Below are 18,376 nucleotides of genomic sequence, written 5' to 3'. Positions count from 1 at the left end.
AGTGTTTAGGCTGTAAAGGACCATGAAGGGATGGATGAGTCATTCAGGGTCTCTCCCTCTGACCTCTATTGGACTCTCTCATCACTGAAGAGAGCTGTTTCTTCTATGTCGCCCACTGCTATGAGTGTGATTGTGATTGTGTGTGTGTGTGCACCCGGATGTGTGCACAGTGGGCCCGGGCACTGGACATTATGTTGGACACGGTGTTTATGAGAGTCTGAGACAGGCTCGTCATGTCCCTGTTGCAACCTTGGTGACATGGCCGTTAGTACAGTGAGGTGATGTGTGTTTATCTTTGTGATGATAGCACAGTGGCCTTGTCAGTGCTGCTCTTATATATACAGACACTCTTGAGAGCCTGGAGTCACAATTTCAATCCCTCTCTACAGTACTCTTCGCCTTTTGTCGACCTCTTTTGAGAATATTTACAGCGGAAGCAGATTTTGAATCCTTCTGATCCGTTTGATTTCATAGTTTTACCAATTAAAGTACTTATAAAAGCCTATTAACAAAAGATGCTGCCTGCCACCTTCAAACTGTGCGCTGGCATCTCCTACCGGCATATGAGAAACATGACAGGTGAGTTGGAGATCCTGGTCATCGCTGTTGTCTCGGTATAGTTTTACCCCTTTAAAACATTATAGTCAAAAATGTGTATTTTATGCATGGAGCCCAGGATGAGCATCACTGAATGACTGGATGAAGATGGAACAAGCCATACGCTTTTTTTTTTTTTGTCTGAATTTCTTTTTCTTCATCGACTCCATGCGTACCCATTGGATTTAACATGGGTGTAAGTGCAGGCTTTTTTGTGTCTTCCAGGTTTGAGAAAAAATGCCATGTCTGCTTTTCATCATGAGCTTAACAGGCTGGCAGGTCCAGGTCCCAGTAACTGGATCAGCCAAGTTCGCAGACGAAGCTCCCTTCTCAGTGAGTTGCTACATGTACATGTATCTGGCTCTCAGTGAGTTGTCACACAGATACACATAATATGAGCTTTGCAACACTAGTATTTCATTATAGGAATAAAGTTGCCTATTTGTGTGCAGCCAACAGGCACAATTCAGTCTCACTGCTCTGTCTTAAGGTTCTCAGTTTAAAGAGGAAGGTGGATACAGCAAGGAGGACATATCTTATGTGAGGCAAGGTGAGGATGCACTGCAGAAGGCCATCGGCATCCTCAGCGAGCAAGATGGCTGGACCACTGAAACTGTTGCTGTGAGTACTAAGTCATAGTGGGGAAAAAATATGTCTGTTGTAACACTGCAAGGTCTATCAAGGTTGCATGTCTTGATATAAATGTGTGACACATCTGCAACTTTTCCAATATCCCATAGGCAAACGGAGACAAAGTCCTGAGTAAGGTGTTGCCGGGCATTGGGAAGGTGTTCAAGCTGGAAGTGATGTTGGACCAACACCCTGATAATCTCTATCAAGAGTTGGTGGGGAACATGGAACAAATGGGCGAGTGGAACCCCAGTGTCAAACAGGTCAAGGTGAGGAGTTGGATCCATTTTTATTATTCTGATGAACAGTGTACCAGGAAAAAAAAATAAAAAATACCGCATCCACCTAAGACCATAGATCATTGATCATTTCATAATGGGATCTCGCAGATCCTTCAAAAGATCGGCCAGGACACAATGGTTACCCATGAGGTTTCTGCAGAGACACCCGGCAATGTGGTGGGACCGAGGGACTTTGTCAGTGTCCGTTATGCCAAACGTCGAGGCTCCACCTGCTTCCTGGCAGGAATGTCCACCCAGCATCCAAAAATGCCTGAGCAAAGGGGTGTAGTCAGGTGAGATATGTGTCATCATCTATTTCTGTAGGAAGAAATTAATGAATGTGTGTTAGTAGCATCCAGACTGATCTTTATATTTTCCAGAGGGGAGAATGGGCCCACTTGTATAGTCTTGAAGTCGTGTGCTGGAGACCCAAATAAGACCAAGTTCACCTGGCTACTAAGTTTAGATCTAAAGGTACACTGCTGCCATGTCTGTCATTTGCAAAGAAATGTATTCAAGAATTTTGCAGGAAAAACTGTACATAAATATGGTTTTATCCAATCTAACACTGGCTGTGTCTTTGTCGTGCACAGGGCTGGATCCCAAAGACAATCATAAACAAAGTGCTCTCTCAGACACAGGTGGACTTTGCCAACCACCTCAGGCAGAGGATGGCTAGCAATGTTTCTACGGAGATGGCTCGAGCCTGCTGACACAACGATGTTTATTGAGCTTTGGCACACCGTGCAACCTTTGCTCATTAAAAAAAATCATATACATCTGCTTGTGACTGCTGAAAAAACAAAGAAAATCCAGAGTATTAAAGATTAGACGAAGATGATGCTCCTCTGAGAGTTTAGGAAAATCTGAGGACAAATTTCATTTTGAACGTTTCTTTGTCTTATGCTTATGAATAGAAACTTTGCATCACTGACATAAATCTTACACATTGTGCCTTTAAAGACTCACTGAGCTGGTGTGAGCATATGTCACACTGTCTCACTATGACAACACCCCAGTTAGTGTGTGCTCCCTGTACTGTTAAATTTAACTTTAGTTTCAGTCTTTTATTTATTGATATTGTGCATGTACATAAGCGTTGTTTTTCAATTACATCCTAGTAAATAAATGATTGCAATAACATTAATATTTATGTTTTCATTCTGCTGTTGGAGAGAGAGAGAAAAACTGTTTGTAGAAAGATTATTCTGTCCGAGAACTTAAATAAAAGTCCATTAAACATTTCACTGCTTGCATAACTACAAAGACAAAGCACATGCACAGCAATTAGACGGCAATTTTACTCCTGTGGAGAAAAAAGATACAAAAGCAAAACATAAAATTGGACAGAAAGTGTAAACCTCAAGATGGAAAGTGCACAGCTGTTGCACAATGATTCCACTTCAATGTGGAAGCAATTGATGAATTTGAAGGTTCTGTTTTAAACCGTGAAAAATGGAAAAAAATCATTAAAAAAAATGTCTCTTTGTTGCGACATGGGTTTTCAGAGTGACAGTTTGCCAAAATAAGCAGGTGTTTGGCAATTCAAATGCGTGAGGAGCCCAGCAGCGAGCTGTCCAGTGTGAGCCAGCAGCACATTCCCAGAGATCAAATAACGGTGGATCTCATCCCAAGCAGGAAATCTGTGCTCCATTATTGCCAGTTGTGTGACATTTTTGCTATTTTCTGGAGCCTTTAATCAATCCAAAATGTTTTGTAACAGCTTGGAGTACAGACAACGGGCAAGGATTGCTTTAGCTGACGAGTTTAGGCGTCACGCTCAGTCTCACATGAATTTCACCAGAACTACTTGGGATTAATGTGCCCAATTATGTCATACTGTTAAGCCCTGAAGGAATTTTCTGGTGAAACAGGAAGTTATGTCTGGCTGTAACTTCTGAACTGTTAATGTTTTTTTCACTTATTCCCCACATAGACCTCATCATAGATAGAAGAATTTAAGCCCAACAGAGATACCCAGTTTGCGTTGAGTCAGATTCCATTAAACAAAAGAAGGGAAAGGCACATAGACGCTCGCTCTCTCTCACACACACACACACACACACACACACACACACACACACACACACACACACAATTGCTGGCCAGTGTAATTCAAATTAAATTTTTCCCTCAAACAAAGTTCCAGAGGCTAATAATTGACATCTGCTGGAAGTCCTTCTATATGTGAACAAAAGCAGATGTGAAGAGAGAAGCACTCCCACTACCAATATTTGTGTAGTGAGAGGAGTGGACAAATTGAGGAGTCGGAAATGGAGGATGATCCAGTGGAGATAAGTTTGCCAGGAGGTACAATCACTGTCTGACGCATTGAATCCCTGGCACTGATAACAGCCTTTATGTTACAGACCTTTTTACAAGTATCTTAATAATTATAGTGAAAAAAATATATATTTTTATTTCAGGAAAATGGAAAGGAAAGGAAAAAGGGAGGACCTGTGCTGAAGGGAGGATGAGACAGAAAAGCAGGTCACAGGCCTCCTGCTTTACAACAGTGTACAACACAAGGAGGGAGCGCAAGAGCAATGACGTAATGAAGCAAGAGTCGGACAGGAAACCACAATTCCCAAGATGCAATTGAAATTACCGTGGCCACTGGACGGGGGAAGGGAAGCCGAGATTGGAGGGAGAAACAATCTGAAACTGAGGTACTTTTAAAATGCTTCATATCGCATAATAAACCCGGACACGGTGCCGCATGCAGCGTTTTGTAGCGTGTTCGATGCCCGCTGAGGACAAAGGCGGATTTGTTGGTGTGTTGTGTCGTTTTTGGGGACAGACTGCATCCCCGTTACAGTTCAATAGAGCTAGGGCTAGCCTGTGAGTTAGCCTGACAGCTGGCTCCTCACCTGCTTCACCGCGCTGTAAATTCAGCGCATAAAAGCTTTCGGCCGTGGGCCGCAAACGTGTGCGGGCGTTTCGCTGCAGGTCGGAGCCGGAGCCGGAGCCGGAGCCGAGTCTGTGTGCCTGCGGGACCGCTGTCTGACATCTTGTTAGCTCGGCGGCTGCTACGGATAATGTTAGCTAGCTGGCGTTGGGCTGCCGCTGTCAAAGCTGCGACGTTACTGCACAAAAACAAACAACAGAAAAAAGCAAAGCTGTCTTATGGCGAGATAAAGGCACGTTTTCAGATTGTCAGGCTCGACACTAGGCCCTCTCTTTGGACCGGGCGGAGTTTAACGCTCGACTGCTGTGAATTTTAGGCGTTTTATTCAAAGTCAGCGTCCAAGTGCCACATTAAACATTTTACAAGTAAAAGTCATGCACTGCAAATGCCACTCAGATGTCAGCACCAGATGTTGAACAATGAAAAGCCCTGTCTTCAAAAAAAAAAAAAAAAAACCTAAACATTTTTATATTTTAGTATTACATCGTTTTTATCTCTTAGATTTTTATTGCTGCGGGATTTTTTCTACTTTCATGTGCTGCTGTTTAATCTGCAACTGTGCAGCCAAAGGATCAATATAAATCATGTTTGTGAAATAAATCTAATACAGTTGAGATTGTAATTTATTGGAAATAGAAGAAGTGTGTCTCCACAAATGTTTTTCAGGACAGTACTGTGATAAATAAACTTATTTCCTGAATTTTTATTTCTTGTTGACAGACAGACAGGGCCACATATTCAGGCAGTTTGGACTGTTAATCTTTTTCATAGCAAATATTTTTTGTGTATTGTATTAGGAAAAGTGTGTTTTAAAAAGGCCTTTTGTAACGTATTTAGACATTTTGCAATTATATTCTGTATCCGATGTATATGCGCTGTTATTTTTGTGTTGCTGATTAACAGTTTTTTCTTAACTTTGTGTAGTTAACAATCCTTTTTTTTTTTTTTTCAGATATAGTGTGCATATGACACCCCCCCCTCTCTGGACTGTGGCCATACAAAAACTCCACCCATGAGCCACATCTCATTCAGCAATTCCAGTCCTTCATATGTGACTGAAGGCATAACACAGTTCTGGTGCAAGGAAATTTAACTGCCCTCGTACATGTAGATAGTACATCTAGGTGTGTACTGGATTTCTCTTGAGTGCCAAAGTAATGAAGTGTCTTGGACAGGGAGAACCTAGCCCTGAAAAGCTATGTTATCATCCAGCTTCAGTGAATCTCTGATGGAGCTGAGGAGTGAGCCCACTGGCCAAGCATATCTGTGGAGGAGAGGAAGGACGCAAGTTTCCAGGAAACTTGTGTATTGATGGATAACCATTTCCTCTGGTCAGCTCTTGTAGGCTGATACCTGCAAATTACTCTGTATATGCTTTCAAGTTTAGGCTTTGGAGTGGGCTAATAAAACCTGGCTCACATCAAAACCACACAATCATCGCTGTCATATAGAGAGGGAGGATATAACCTGCACAAAATGGATTTCTGTCACCAGTGACAACTTATTGAGATCATACTGATGACTGTGGACGCTGTGTTCTCTGTGTTCCTGAGGAGATAATGCAAAAACCTTAGATACTTGGAGTCTCTACAAATGTGCACTACAGAAACCATGGTGGTCTTTGAGTCAGCACCTCAGCAGAGCTCAGTTCGCGACTTCAGAAGTCTGTAGAGACCAGGATCAGAAACACGCTAGCCAGCCAACACATTCATATGCAATGGACGAAGACATTGATGTCACGCCCCATACTGAGGTAACACTTTTTCCCTTTTGATTGGAGTTTTAACAGTTTAATCTCATTCCAGTGTTTGGGTTTACAGTAATGTAACACCATTAAAACAAAACAACACCACCTGCTGTGTTGGTCAACAAAATTGACGTAGGCACTATAACCATTGTTGTCATATTGATATAGTCACCCTGTGGGATAAATGTTCCCTTCCAGCTTTGCACTCTTGTTTAATGTTAAACAATTTAGAGCTAATTTGTTTAAGCAGTACTGTCACATGTGTTTAACTTAAGGCCTAAGGTCAATAGTTCTCCCTCTGCTTTAGCTGTAATCTCTGCTATGGCTTGGCATGTTTCCATGGCAGCAGCTGACAGGGCACTTTCTTATCCATGGCTTTGTTTTCTAGTCGTAACATTACCTCTTGCACCCTAGCCTCTATCCTTGTGTATTGCTGCTTTTGTAAACAGTGGAATAAGTATGTCCTATGCTTGACATACTGCAACAAAAGAGGACAGGGGAAGTTTTATTTATTGGAAGTGCACCCTTAAATGAGTACCTGATTTTTAATCGGTAAATCTTATCAGTGCATGAAAGATCCAAATAAAGCAGAAGACATGAAGCGTGTACAAAATCTGGGACATCCTAATACATAAATTTTTGGCTTGTTGTGCTTAATCATGCTTTATGATCAGTAAAAAGAAATCATAAAAAATGAGATGTGCAGTGGTAATGGATTACCTGTTTTAAATGGAGTGAAAGCTGAGCTATATTTATGTTGTGCACATGTTTTACGCATCTGATCTGTGTGGCCATCATTCTGTTAGGGTCTAAATGGTTTGTCCCATGAATGTAAACCATTAGAGGAGATCACCAATGGACACTCCAATCATAAGCCTGTGAGTACAGTGGTCCCTAACATGGATCCATTATAATTAGTTTTTCTTTCGTCGACATTTTTGGTTAAAGCTTTTTTTTCCCTCTTCACAGGTCATGAATGGACTGATTATTGGTCATAATGTCAAAGACCACACCAATGGCAGCGCACCACTCAGATCCCTGCCGGTAAATTTCATTCTTCGTATACTCACTTAGACCCAAATGATGCTCCTTTCACGTAAAGTAATCCATAACTTTGTTCTTGTCCAGATTTCAGCACTGAAGCAGAATGGTCTTCTGCAGACCCTGGCAGCTGGAGGCGACCAGCCTAAGCCCTCAGGTAAAACATACATACCTCATACTGCCTCTCTTTTATCTCATCCTCTTCCCACAGGAATGTGTTAGTGTATCCTCGATACCAGGCAGCAGTTGCAGGTAAAACCTCCCTCAGGAGTGAAGCTTCTCTGCTTACAGGAAGTACACAGTGTACTCTGGATGATGCAGGTTTTTTAGAGAGGAAGGATTTATGACTGAGAATGAACTGAATAGGTCAGCCATTGCACTGTAGCTCAGTGGCCGATAAGATGCTCATCTCCCTTTGTTTTCATCCCCAATCTTGGCCATTCCCTTCACAGAGGAAAATGTGGAGTTGGAAAAGGCCAGGCAAGAGTGGGAGGCCTTAGAGAATGTCCAACCAGGTCAGATGCACCTTGCAAATCAAATGAAGATGACCTTGTTGATTTTTTTTTTTTTTGTCTTTAAGTTTTTGTTGTACAATAGTTCCCTTTTCTTTAACATCCCCTAGCTCTCCCCGAGGACTCGACCCCAACCCCCCTCATCTCCTTCAATGAAGCCCTGCAGTACTTCCAGACCACAGACCTTGGAGACTTGCTAGTAAGAAATGCTACCTATGAAAAAATCTCAGATAAAAACTGGAGCAAGAGGGAGAAAGTGGAATTTGCAAAACAGCAGACACCAGTAGTAGGAAATTGGCAAGAGCAAGTCAAAACCAAGAGAAATTAGATTTAAATGAAAATCTTGTGCGTGACATGAATTAAGAATTTAAGTGTCAAATGTAAGTGAGACAGAGAAATATCTTCACACAGCTTCACCCACATCAGAAACTGTATAAACAATGACAATAACAATGAGGTCAATGTATGTGAATTTGCTAAAGAATTGTATTAACTCTGAACGTATAGACTGGCTGTAACTCCATAGGGGTATTATATTTTTGCCATCACCTCCACCTGCAGAAGAACATCCAGCCAACCATTCGCAGGACTGGTCTGGCCGCTATCACACACTTCCTCTTTGGGCCTCCTCGACTGCACCGGGAACTTTTGGAGGAGAGAGATCTCGTCTTTGCCATTGCACAATGTAAGAATGTGTCTACAGGATCTGTTTGTGTAATGATCCCAACAGGGGGTGAGACTGATCAGTGTTTTTAGTAAACCCAGATTTTTCACTATAGCATATTTGTGTTATTTGCGTTTTCTATAGGCCATGTGGACAATAGCCAAACAGTCCACATGCGAGTCCTGCAGACCATTTATAAGAGGCTGATTGGAAGCAGGCTGGACTGCCCTCGCTATGGGGCGCACTGGGAAAACATCGGCTTTCAGGGTCAGACACCTATACACTCTGTGACTACAAATACACCGATTCAAGTCTCTGGATGTTGATATTAAATCTATCTTTGAAGGGGTATTAGCAAAGCTATTAAAGTTTTCCTAAGCAAAACCCTCAATTAATTTAAAAGATTACTCTGAGACCTCTGTGTGACAGACTAATTCTATTATTACTGTTTTAGACAAAAAGATATCTATCCCCAATTTTTTCTCTTTGTGTATGTATGGCAGGTACAGACCCAGCCACTGACCTACGTGGCACTGGTTTCCTGGGACTGATGCATACTCTGTACTTTGTGATGGACCCAGAGACTCTGCCATTGGCTAGAGACATCTACAAGCTATCACAACACCCGACACAGGTACACTGCAAAATCTGAGCTCCGAAAAAAACAAGGGAAAAGGCATTATAATGAGGAACTGTGTTATCATAATTATTATTTTTGTTATTCACTTAAAATTATTCATTTAAAAATCATTTACTTAAATTAAGTAAAATTATTTACCAACAGATCACGAAATTTTCATTAAGTAAATAAAAAAAATGAGCATCAAGCAAACAGATGCCATTGACCATAAATATGTACATACATGAATGTGTTTTATTTAATGGCTGTAGGCTCATCAGATTTAATTAATCCTTCATAGAGTCACTAAAACTCCTCCCATAACAAGCGTGCTGCTTTGTAGTTGACCTGACCCTCATGCTCCCTGAAGAGGGAACTAGGGCAAAAATGAGAATTTCCCCCTAGAGAGCAATAAAGTCGGCTACACAAGACACACATCTTTTAGGATTTCTTCTTGTGGCCTTTTTAAGTGTTCCACGGGGACTTAAGTTTCCCTCTGTATTTCCTTTGGTTTAGAACTTTCCATTCAGTGTGATGTCAATCAACATGACCCGCATCGCTCTGCAAGTGCTCAGAGAGGAAGCCCTATCTAAGTGAGTCACTGGTCCTCATTATTGTTTACCACATCTTCTGGAGTATCTGTCGTATGCTGTGTTTTTCCATACAGCATCTCCTCATACTAAGGGTTAGGCTTAGAGGGTTAGGGCATCTCTTTGTTTTCGGTTGTAATAGGGAGTGTAATCGCCGTCAGCAAGTGGTCGGTGTGCTGAATGAGTTCTACGTTGCCACGTATCTTCACCTGTACCAACTGTGGAAGACCCAACAGAAGACCATTGCTGACTCTGGATTTGTACTAAAAGGTAAAGAAAATGGTGGATTATTTCTGCTATTAGTAAATGATCAACAATTATTTTCATCCGTTTTTGATATGTGTGGCCCATATTCCAGGTCTTCACATTATTATATCCATTGATATAAGTGAAAGTAGGTTAAATACCAGAAACATCTCTCTATAGTACAATTTTGCTGAATGGCACCATGCACACTACATTCCCCAAAACAAAACAATATTAATCTGTTCATAGGCTTTTGAATGAACGTCTGTATATGTGAACGAAGTTGTGTTAAGTATTTGAGGTTTCAGAGGGAGGGTGTGAAATCTCATGAAAAACCCCAAGAGATCACTCAAATCAATGTCAGTTGGCTCTACTGGATGTTTGGAATTTAAAAAAGAAAGTATCTCTTGTGCTTTATTTATTTAAAACTGTCAGTCCAGCCAGACTGTTTCCCACCTCTCTTAACCAATCATTATGTAAGGCTGAAAGACAAGACATTATCTGACCAGCAGCTGGTTAGTTTAGCTCAGAACAAAATCTGCCTGAAAAATAAAAAAAACCAAAATGCCCCTGTTTCCATTCTTGGTGTTAAGAAAAGCTTAACAAGCTGGTGTAGTTTTGTGCTAATAGTCTAACTCCTTGTGAGAAAGTAAAGCTACATATATTCTTTATAACATGAGTCACATCGATGTGTATGGTTGCAGAAACACAGTTAAACACAGATTGTCATCCCTGCATGAGTCCCACAGTTTCTGTGTTTTCTAACCCTTTAGAAGTGGAGCTGTTTGCCAAAAAGAACCCCAAGCAGATGCTTCGCCGACTAGAGGTCTTCCTGAAAGAGAGGCGGGCAGGTGGAATTCCCCGTGGGACATCGTTAGACCCTCAGGCCCAACAGCCTTCTCCCAGCCTTGGGGAGCGAGCAGCCAGAGCCGGAGCGGGACAGGGGAGCAAAGGAAAGGAGATGCACTTCACAGGAGTGTGTGATCTACCGCCAGACATGGAGGGAGAGGCCAGACTCATCTAAGCTAGACTCTGTATGAGTGTGTGCGTGTGTGTGTGTGTGTGTGTGCGTGTGTGCGCGTGTGCGCATGCGTGTGAGCAATCCTGCTTGTGAGTATATCTATTAGTGTATTTGCAAGTGGCTTACTCAGCTAGAAGAAGAACCCCACCAGACCGTGATGTAGGACCTCCTCTTTAGACCTTTTAAAACACTTCCACTCCTTCCATTGATGCTGGGGTGCTGCACTTTTAACAGATTATGCTTGTGGGTCTTTCAGAGTTATATTTGACTTTTTCTTTTTTTAATTATTATTATTATTATTATTATTATTATTATTAGATATATTTTTTAAGAGAACATAGAACAGTCATAAAAAGAGCTGAAGCAGGTCAGAAACACCAGATGTCACAAAAACAACATGAAAGTGAATGTTTGCACTTTTCTGTGGATTTAGTAGCCAAATCAATAGCTGCCAAATTCTCGTGGATAAACTCTACCTGCCTAGAAATCCAAAATATACACACTTAACTTGTGTTCCAAGGATCTCTGTCAGGTCATGTTAGAATTGCAGAGAAGGGTAGAGAGCATAGAGTGACTTTTTTTAAAAGGCTTGGCTATCCCTCTCACGCGAAGACACTGGAGTGCAGCTGAAGGGCAGCATTGTTTGGAATATTGTTAAGCGCTCTGTTAACTATGAAAAACATTTTGCAGTTTTAGGCCCTTCCATAGAGCAAACAGAAGTGTGTTTTTTGCTCAGCACGAGGGGTGAGTGGCAGATAGAAAACTGGCTATTGGAAGCATTTGAGCAAGTAGTGAAAATTGCAAGAACAAGCTGTTCTGAAAAATCTTGCACAGTAGACTTTGAATGCAGCTTGGTTTGAAAGTCTAATCACTTTGCATTCTCTATCAGAGTGTGAATGAGATACATGTTAGTCCAGATGTGTGGAGGTATAGCCAGCTGTTGGTCTACTCATGGTTTCTGTTGCCTGGGGTGTGATAGACTAGGTCCAGAGCTCCCACTTAATATGGGGAGATATATTTTAAATAAATTGAACAAGGGATAGCTGTCATAACTTCAAAGTTATGTACGAAAGCACCTCAGAATTTTGTCGTTCAGCTGATGGCCTCATGTCCGGGAGAAGGATTTTTAACACTGTTGAATTTCACCTGAACATCTGAAAATCCTCTGACTTTTGAACTTGTCATGGTTAAAGCCAAGGAGACACTTCATAACAGTCTGGGTGCTTGGCCTGGTCCTGGCCTAAGTCAAAGGCCTGGTATGAGCTTTCTCTACATTCCGTTACAAAGCATGTGATTGTAATTTTTTTGACCAGTTAGAAATTTATTCGTGTGCGCGCGCGTGTGGCTGTGTGTGCAAGCTTGCTCGTGTGTGTGGTGACACGAATGAGCTGATATTGATGAAGGGTGCCTCTCCCAGGAGATGTATGGTACAGTATGCAATCCCAGCTCTTTCTTAATGATAATCAAAACGATAGTGCTGTGTGACGATAGAAATCGTTCCTAACTTCAGGGTTTGTATGCTTGTGCAAATGTGAGTGTGTTTGAGTGTGTGTTTGTGCGTTGTTTGACAGGAACTGACTACAGATGGGGTGCTTTCCTCTGCACACAATAAGCCAGCTTTACTAAGTACTTGATCCATCAAGCTGCAAAGACGGTACTTTTGTCATTTTAAAAATGGTACATAGCATTGCTGAACAGAGAACATATTCTTTGGTTTTGCATTTTTCAAAATCCAGATGTAGGTTCTGGACACAGCTAATTTCAGCGGCTCTGTGGCCTCCAATGGGTAGAGCTCCTCAGCAAAGCTGGTTCCTGCTCTGTGCTAATGTGAAACCGCCTCCCATCGTCGTAGTCTCAATCTGTAGCATGTTCAGGTAGCACTAGTACTGTAGCATCCTATAGCCTCCTCCTCTTCGTAAAGCTTGTTGATGTCATGTCTCAGTTACAGTCTGTAGTGTCAATGAGTGCGCAAACTGTTACAACTATAGCACATTCATGTCAAACTCTCATTAAGCCTCCTTCAGTAGACACACATTAAGGTGGAACAGTGTATGATTTGCAGAGATAGGCTTGACATGTGATTGAGCTCAACCTTGTCTTTGGTAAAAATGGTGCCTACATCCAGTGCAGCCATGTGGGGTAGAATGCTGGTTGGTCCTCGCCTCCTTTTTTCTTTTTCTTTTCTTAAAAATTCATTGAACCACCATGCCTCAGTAGACTTCCACCATTCATGTAACGCAGTAAAAAGAGCTCTTGTGACCCCTAAATCATGCAGGCCTAATAGATATATACACAACAAAAACAACACAGGCATGTAAATTTTCAATGTGAACATCTTTTCGAATAAATAGTTCTTTGCCATCTCCGTTCTCCACCATATAACTTGGGGCTGATGTAGTTTTGCCAATTGTTTGCGAGTGGTTTGATTGATCAGGAAAATTTGCACTGTTGTAGATCTTTGATAGTATGTGTGACGTATGCAAGAGGAAACAGGCCATCTTCAATAGCCATAATGTTCATTATCGCCCGCCTCATGGAACAGGCTTCATAGAGTCAGATTCCCCTCCTCCCTCTAAAAAAAAATTGCACCATGGATATGATCTTGCATTTAGTTTTATTAAATTTTAATCTGAGGAGCAGTACAGTGTATGTAAATCAGGAAGTTTGTATATAGAGAATTAATGATTGTAATTGTATGATTGTCTGTAGGGCATTATACTGAAACACATTGCTTACCTCAAGACTTGAGACAAATCTCTCCTTTCTCTCTCCTGACGTTTGTTTGGCCTCTCGGTCAGACACTTATCTTTTTATGTTTCCTTGTTCCTAGGCCTTCTCTCATACCAATTGGACATAAATGATATATAATGTATATTCAACACCTGAAGCACCACATAATAACAAACTAACACAAAAGCTGGTAAATGTTATGTGTATTCTATTTAAAGACACATTTATAGACACTATATAGGCCCACACATGCTCTGATGCACATCTGCAGATAAATAAATCCTTTTTAAAATGAACTATAATTGGCTGATGTTTACCATGTTGAAATAAGCTGGTTTTTGTGTGGCTTCTGTGATAGTACAGTATACTTTTGCTGTGTTTAAGTGTTTGATGTCAGGAAAACACTCAGAAACAATCCTGTCTTCACAGCTACAGTCACAAACAAACTGTTCAATATATGATTGTAAAGATATAGGCTTGATAAGCAGTCATAATACTGTGTATGCTTTGACCTTGGTATATATTCAGTATCCAAACAAGGCCTGATTTATCCTCTCATGTTACCAAAAGTTATATTTTCAGCAGTTGTAATAGATCATATTCTTATCTGTTGATCATCATTTGGAATCTCCTCAGTTGTGAAACCAGAACCAAGAGAGAAAACAAACAAACAAAAAAAAAAAAAAAAAAAAACGGGTTCTTGCGGGATGTCGTATGCTCTGAGAGGTGTGGTCTGAAGTTCTGCTTCCTACAGCAGCAGCTCGGCAAATACAATCACTTCTCTCAATATCCTGCGCTTTATATGAAGGTGTTTACTGTTGCTGTTGTCCTCATGTCCCTCAGAGCATTTTATGACTGTACCTTGATTGTAGAAGCCCTATTTTATACTGAGAGTTATTTCAGAATACAGTATGTGCTGTTGTACATTAAATGTATTGTATGGAGAAAGCTAAATAAATGCTGTTTAAAAAGTCAATGTCCCTGTGAAATCAATGGATCCTCCACTGAGAAAAATACAAAAATGTAAATCCATTAAGCTTTGGCTGTTGTAGGCAACTGAGGAGAGCAAAGTGCTTTTCCACATTTTCACAGAGAAACCTAATGATTGTGTTAAATTCTGAGAGCTCGAAGTGACAGCATGAAGTGCAAAACCGCAAGTTATTCAGTGTGAAATAATACAAAACACAGAAGTATTTAACTTTTTAACCTGAGTCAGTTCTTGTTTGTCCCTTTTTCTCTAAAATCCTTCCTGTACATCAAGCACTCACTCAGACTCTGGGGTTTTATTTTCCATTTCCGTGTTTTGAGCGGAACAAAATTACAGAGAATTACTATTTAGTTTGTGTGAGGTACTTTTTTTTGTAGGCCTTCAGTTTTTCTGTAGCTTTTCTGTAATTCAGCCACTAGAGTGCACACTTTGATGGAGCCACAGCTGAATGGAATTACCCCAGCTGTGAACAAACACACATTCTACAGGTGTCACATTATTCACATGGAGTTTATGTAACGTTGTGCTGTAAAATATCATGTATGCAAGTAATTTGTCAACTCTTGTCTATACAGTGGCAAAAATATGCTTATAGCCGGTTGCCTGTGCTTTCAGTGCAGTCTCAGCTAATTCCTGTGAAATTTAAACCTAACACTTATGTATTCTTCCTCTTGTTGTTCAGTCCTAAGTGAAACCAGTTAGTTCCTCTGGTGCAGTATCAACAGGGCAGAGCACTGCTACTGGCAGGCTGTGTAGACGCTGTTAAACTCTTTGGATTCTTTTCAGTCTGCATTTCAGGAAAACAAGTTACTTAGACGTCACTGAAACAAAACTTTAGCACCGACTTATCCTACTACAGTGCTGAAATACCTGCAACAGATCACTAATAGAAGACCTTTGGCTTTGGGTCAATAAAGTTTGGGACGCCTCCAAAGAAATCTTGGTTGCTGCATGTTTCTACATCTGTGTTTAATCAGACTTGGGGCTCCTGTCCCACAGTGCCAGATGACTGGGCTGTGGTGGACCTGCTGAATCACAGGACATACTGGATGGAAAAATATTTCAGCCAACTTTTTTTTTTAATCAATAATCTGAGTCAAAATTGCAGTTCCATAAGCTATTCTTCATGACTGCTAAAAGTCTGTCATTCTGTCTGTGCTTGTAAAGCATACGTTCGCTCAGTGGAGAAGACAGTGCTTCAGCTATATCATAGCCCTTTAAAATCTTGGTAATCTAAAGCAGAGAAATCTGTCTTGTGTCAGATATCCTACCTGAATGTGACGGTGTCTTGGTACCCTTTGAGAATAAGGAGAGAAAAGCTGGATGGAGTGTTATGACTCTGTTTCCATTTGTACCTAGTGAGCCTGCTGGATTACAGCATTTTTCTCTCCCTCTTGCCTCCCATCCCCCAACTCCTCTCTTTCTCTCTCTCTCTCTCTCTCTCTGATGTCATTGTTTCCTGCCCAGTAGATGCTGACTCTTAGCTCAAGGCTATACGCACAGACACTAACTTAGAGCATGCTGCTCTACTTATGCTGACCTATAGGAATTTAATGTGAGCTCTATTAAGACTCCAGTCTGTAAAGTGTCCTGTTTTCTGTTGTCTGTATTGCAGTTTAACCGCGTGGGTGTGTGCGTGCACTGTGAGCAGATGTAAGTTACTCCAAGGCCTCTGTGGCTCATGGTCCCAGATCTTCACTGACTTTATAAGCCGTGGTATCTTTTTAGGATTTGTTTCCTGGTAGAAAGTCCCCATCACTCAGTCTGATATAGTGACATGGGAGGACTGGACTTTGTATCTGTCTGTCTTTGTCTAAACAATTTCATATCTGTACTCAGTTGAGAAAGGTAATATGGTTAAGTAATGTGATTAAAAAATCAAAAAATACATTATTACAAATGACATTCCTTCATTAAAGACTATTAGGAAGTGCTGTGTCAAAATATTCACAGAATATGAGCATTATACTGTAGGTAACTCGTTATGGAGTTATTTAGCTATTTTATATACTACTATTGGATCAGTAAATCGGAAATTAATCAACTTTCTACTTCCTTAGTTCTTTATGCAGTTATTAGTTACAGTTATGGATTAAACTACAATTGCAATATACATATTGCATACATGAAATTAGCTTAATATCAACTAACTACAGCTGTAAAAGGCTATTCACATACTGAATAAATTAACAAATGCAAATGTTCCTCAGGGTTGTTGTAAAGTGTGTTAGCCACTGTGCAGCTGTAAAAGCAGAATTCCTAAATCTATTGAACTGAGCTTTTATAGTTTACAACTTTCATTTTTCAATCGTAAAAAGCAGAATATGTTATTTCTCATTCAAATCTCACGTTAATGGGGTACATTTAATCTTGTAGCCTTATTGTTGAACAGTTACAAAAGAAAAAGTGGTGAAATGTGGAAGAGTAGAATTATGAATATCATGGAAGTGCTCAAAGTAGTGTGTCAAAATTTGAGACATTTCTTCTGTCTCCTGCATAAATGATTAAAGTGAATCACATTGTTTTCCATGCCATCATTTGGTTTTATTACTGAGGGTACTGACTCGGCACATTTCTGTATTTTGAAATAGCGTGGCTGAAAGAAAGCGATGTTATTTTCCGGCCGGCTCCCCCCTGTCTGTGTGCATGCTGGCCAGATGAAAAAGACCTGTGCTTGACCTTACTGTATTCTGAATTATCTGCTGCATTCTTCACAGAGCAGGTCATAGCCCTCATGGATACGATTGCTGCAAAACAGTTTTCTTAAAATCAAATCATCCACAGTCTGTTTTCCCTTCAGAGGATTTCAGTTATACTGTCCTCTCTGTCTGAGTGTATGACCTGAATTATATTACCAGGTACGAGTGTTTGCACGCACTCGGATGTGTCTCTCCTCGCCTGAAAATGTGCTCCGTTGGAAATCCATTCAGAGAAAATCTGTCTTATGCCTGAGCAGAATTAATCAGTCTTCAATAGGCTGTACAGTGTTTTGATTATATTATTTATTCAAACATGAGGTGTTTCTAGATAATAAATCTCCTGTCATGGCAGAGTGCAGGTGATGGTGGTAGTCTTTAGGAAAACTGGGATGAAGTCACTGCATTTTGTAAAGTCTCCGCATAAGCAGGGTAACATGACACCTTTTTTTTCAGACAGATGTTTTACTCTAGGTTGATTTTCTTCTTCCTTACTTCACAATAACAAGATGTTGCACAATCTGGTCTTCCTGAATTCTTTGGAGGTTTCATTTAAAATGTTGTGATTTCTGTCTGACCCCTTCACCTGAGCTACAAAATAAACAACACGGCCAACATTTCAAGGCCCTGACAAGCTCTCCAGACAGTGATGGAGGAGGAGGAGGACTGGGGGTGGCAAAGAAAACACCAAATCTTAAAAGATTATAAATGACATCTGCTCAAACTATTCCCCCAACCTCTGTGTGTGTGTGTGTGCGTGCGCTCCTCCACAGACTCTTTCTCCACCATAACTTTTTCTCCAGAAAGGAGGACTTGAGCTACGCAGCACCCTGAGGAAAGAACTGAGCACCACAAAGACAAGATGGAAAGCAAAGATCCATTCCAAACCAAATCAAGTCCTAAGACTCAGAAAAGAATTTATGTTCAACTCCTGCTTGTTTTCATTTTCTTTGAATTCCTCTGCCTGATGATTAGTACTGTTTGAATTTGTTACCACACACACGCACACGCACACGCACACGCTTACAAAGCCCTGTCCTCCCCCTCTAGCCCCTCTCTCCTCCTCTTCTTGTGGAATTCAGTGTGTGAGGAGTCACTCCTCTCTG

At 40.9% G+C, this 18,376-nt stretch overlaps 2 protein-coding genes across 2 annotated transcripts; both read left to right on the top strand.

Annotated features, from left to right (window-relative positions):
- The first annotated feature begins 515 nt into the window (after positions 1 to 515).
- On the top strand, positions 516 to 2,221 carry star (steroidogenic acute regulatory protein). The gene is made up of 7 exons (XM_029510599.1): positions 516 to 579; positions 823 to 944; positions 1,105 to 1,218; positions 1,338 to 1,496; positions 1,617 to 1,801; positions 1,889 to 1,982; positions 2,102 to 2,221. The coding sequence occupies exons 1-7, from the start codon at positions 516 to 518 to the stop codon at positions 2,219 to 2,221; spliced, it is 858 nt and encodes a 285-aa protein (XP_029366459.1).
- Positions 2,222 to 4,116: 1,895 nt separating this feature from the next.
- elmod3 (ELMO/CED-12 domain containing 3) lies at positions 4,117 to 14,288 on the top strand. Its single transcript, XM_029511466.1, has 13 exons — positions 4,117 to 4,177; positions 5,369 to 6,169; positions 6,970 to 7,041; positions 7,133 to 7,207; positions 7,292 to 7,361; positions 7,657 to 7,719; positions 7,827 to 7,915; positions 8,278 to 8,401; positions 8,525 to 8,647; positions 8,884 to 9,014; positions 9,516 to 9,592; positions 9,732 to 9,859; positions 10,609 to 14,288. Exons 2-13 carry the CDS (start codon positions 6,134 to 6,136, stop codon positions 10,857 to 10,859), a joined length of 1,239 nt encoding a protein of 412 aa, XP_029367326.1. The 5' UTR covers positions 4,117 to 4,177; positions 5,369 to 6,133; the 3' UTR covers positions 10,860 to 14,288.
- Positions 14,289 to 18,376: the final 4,088 nt, after the last annotated feature.

Source organism: Echeneis naucrates, chromosome 9, assembly GCF_900963305.1.
Source record: "Echeneis naucrates chromosome 9, fEcheNa1.1, whole genome shotgun sequence".
NCBI classification, from domain to species: Eukaryota; Metazoa; Chordata; class Actinopteri; order Carangiformes; family Echeneidae; genus Echeneis; species Echeneis naucrates.
Note: the sequence above shows the minus strand (reverse complement) of the source record. Positions and strands in the feature narration are given on the sequence as shown.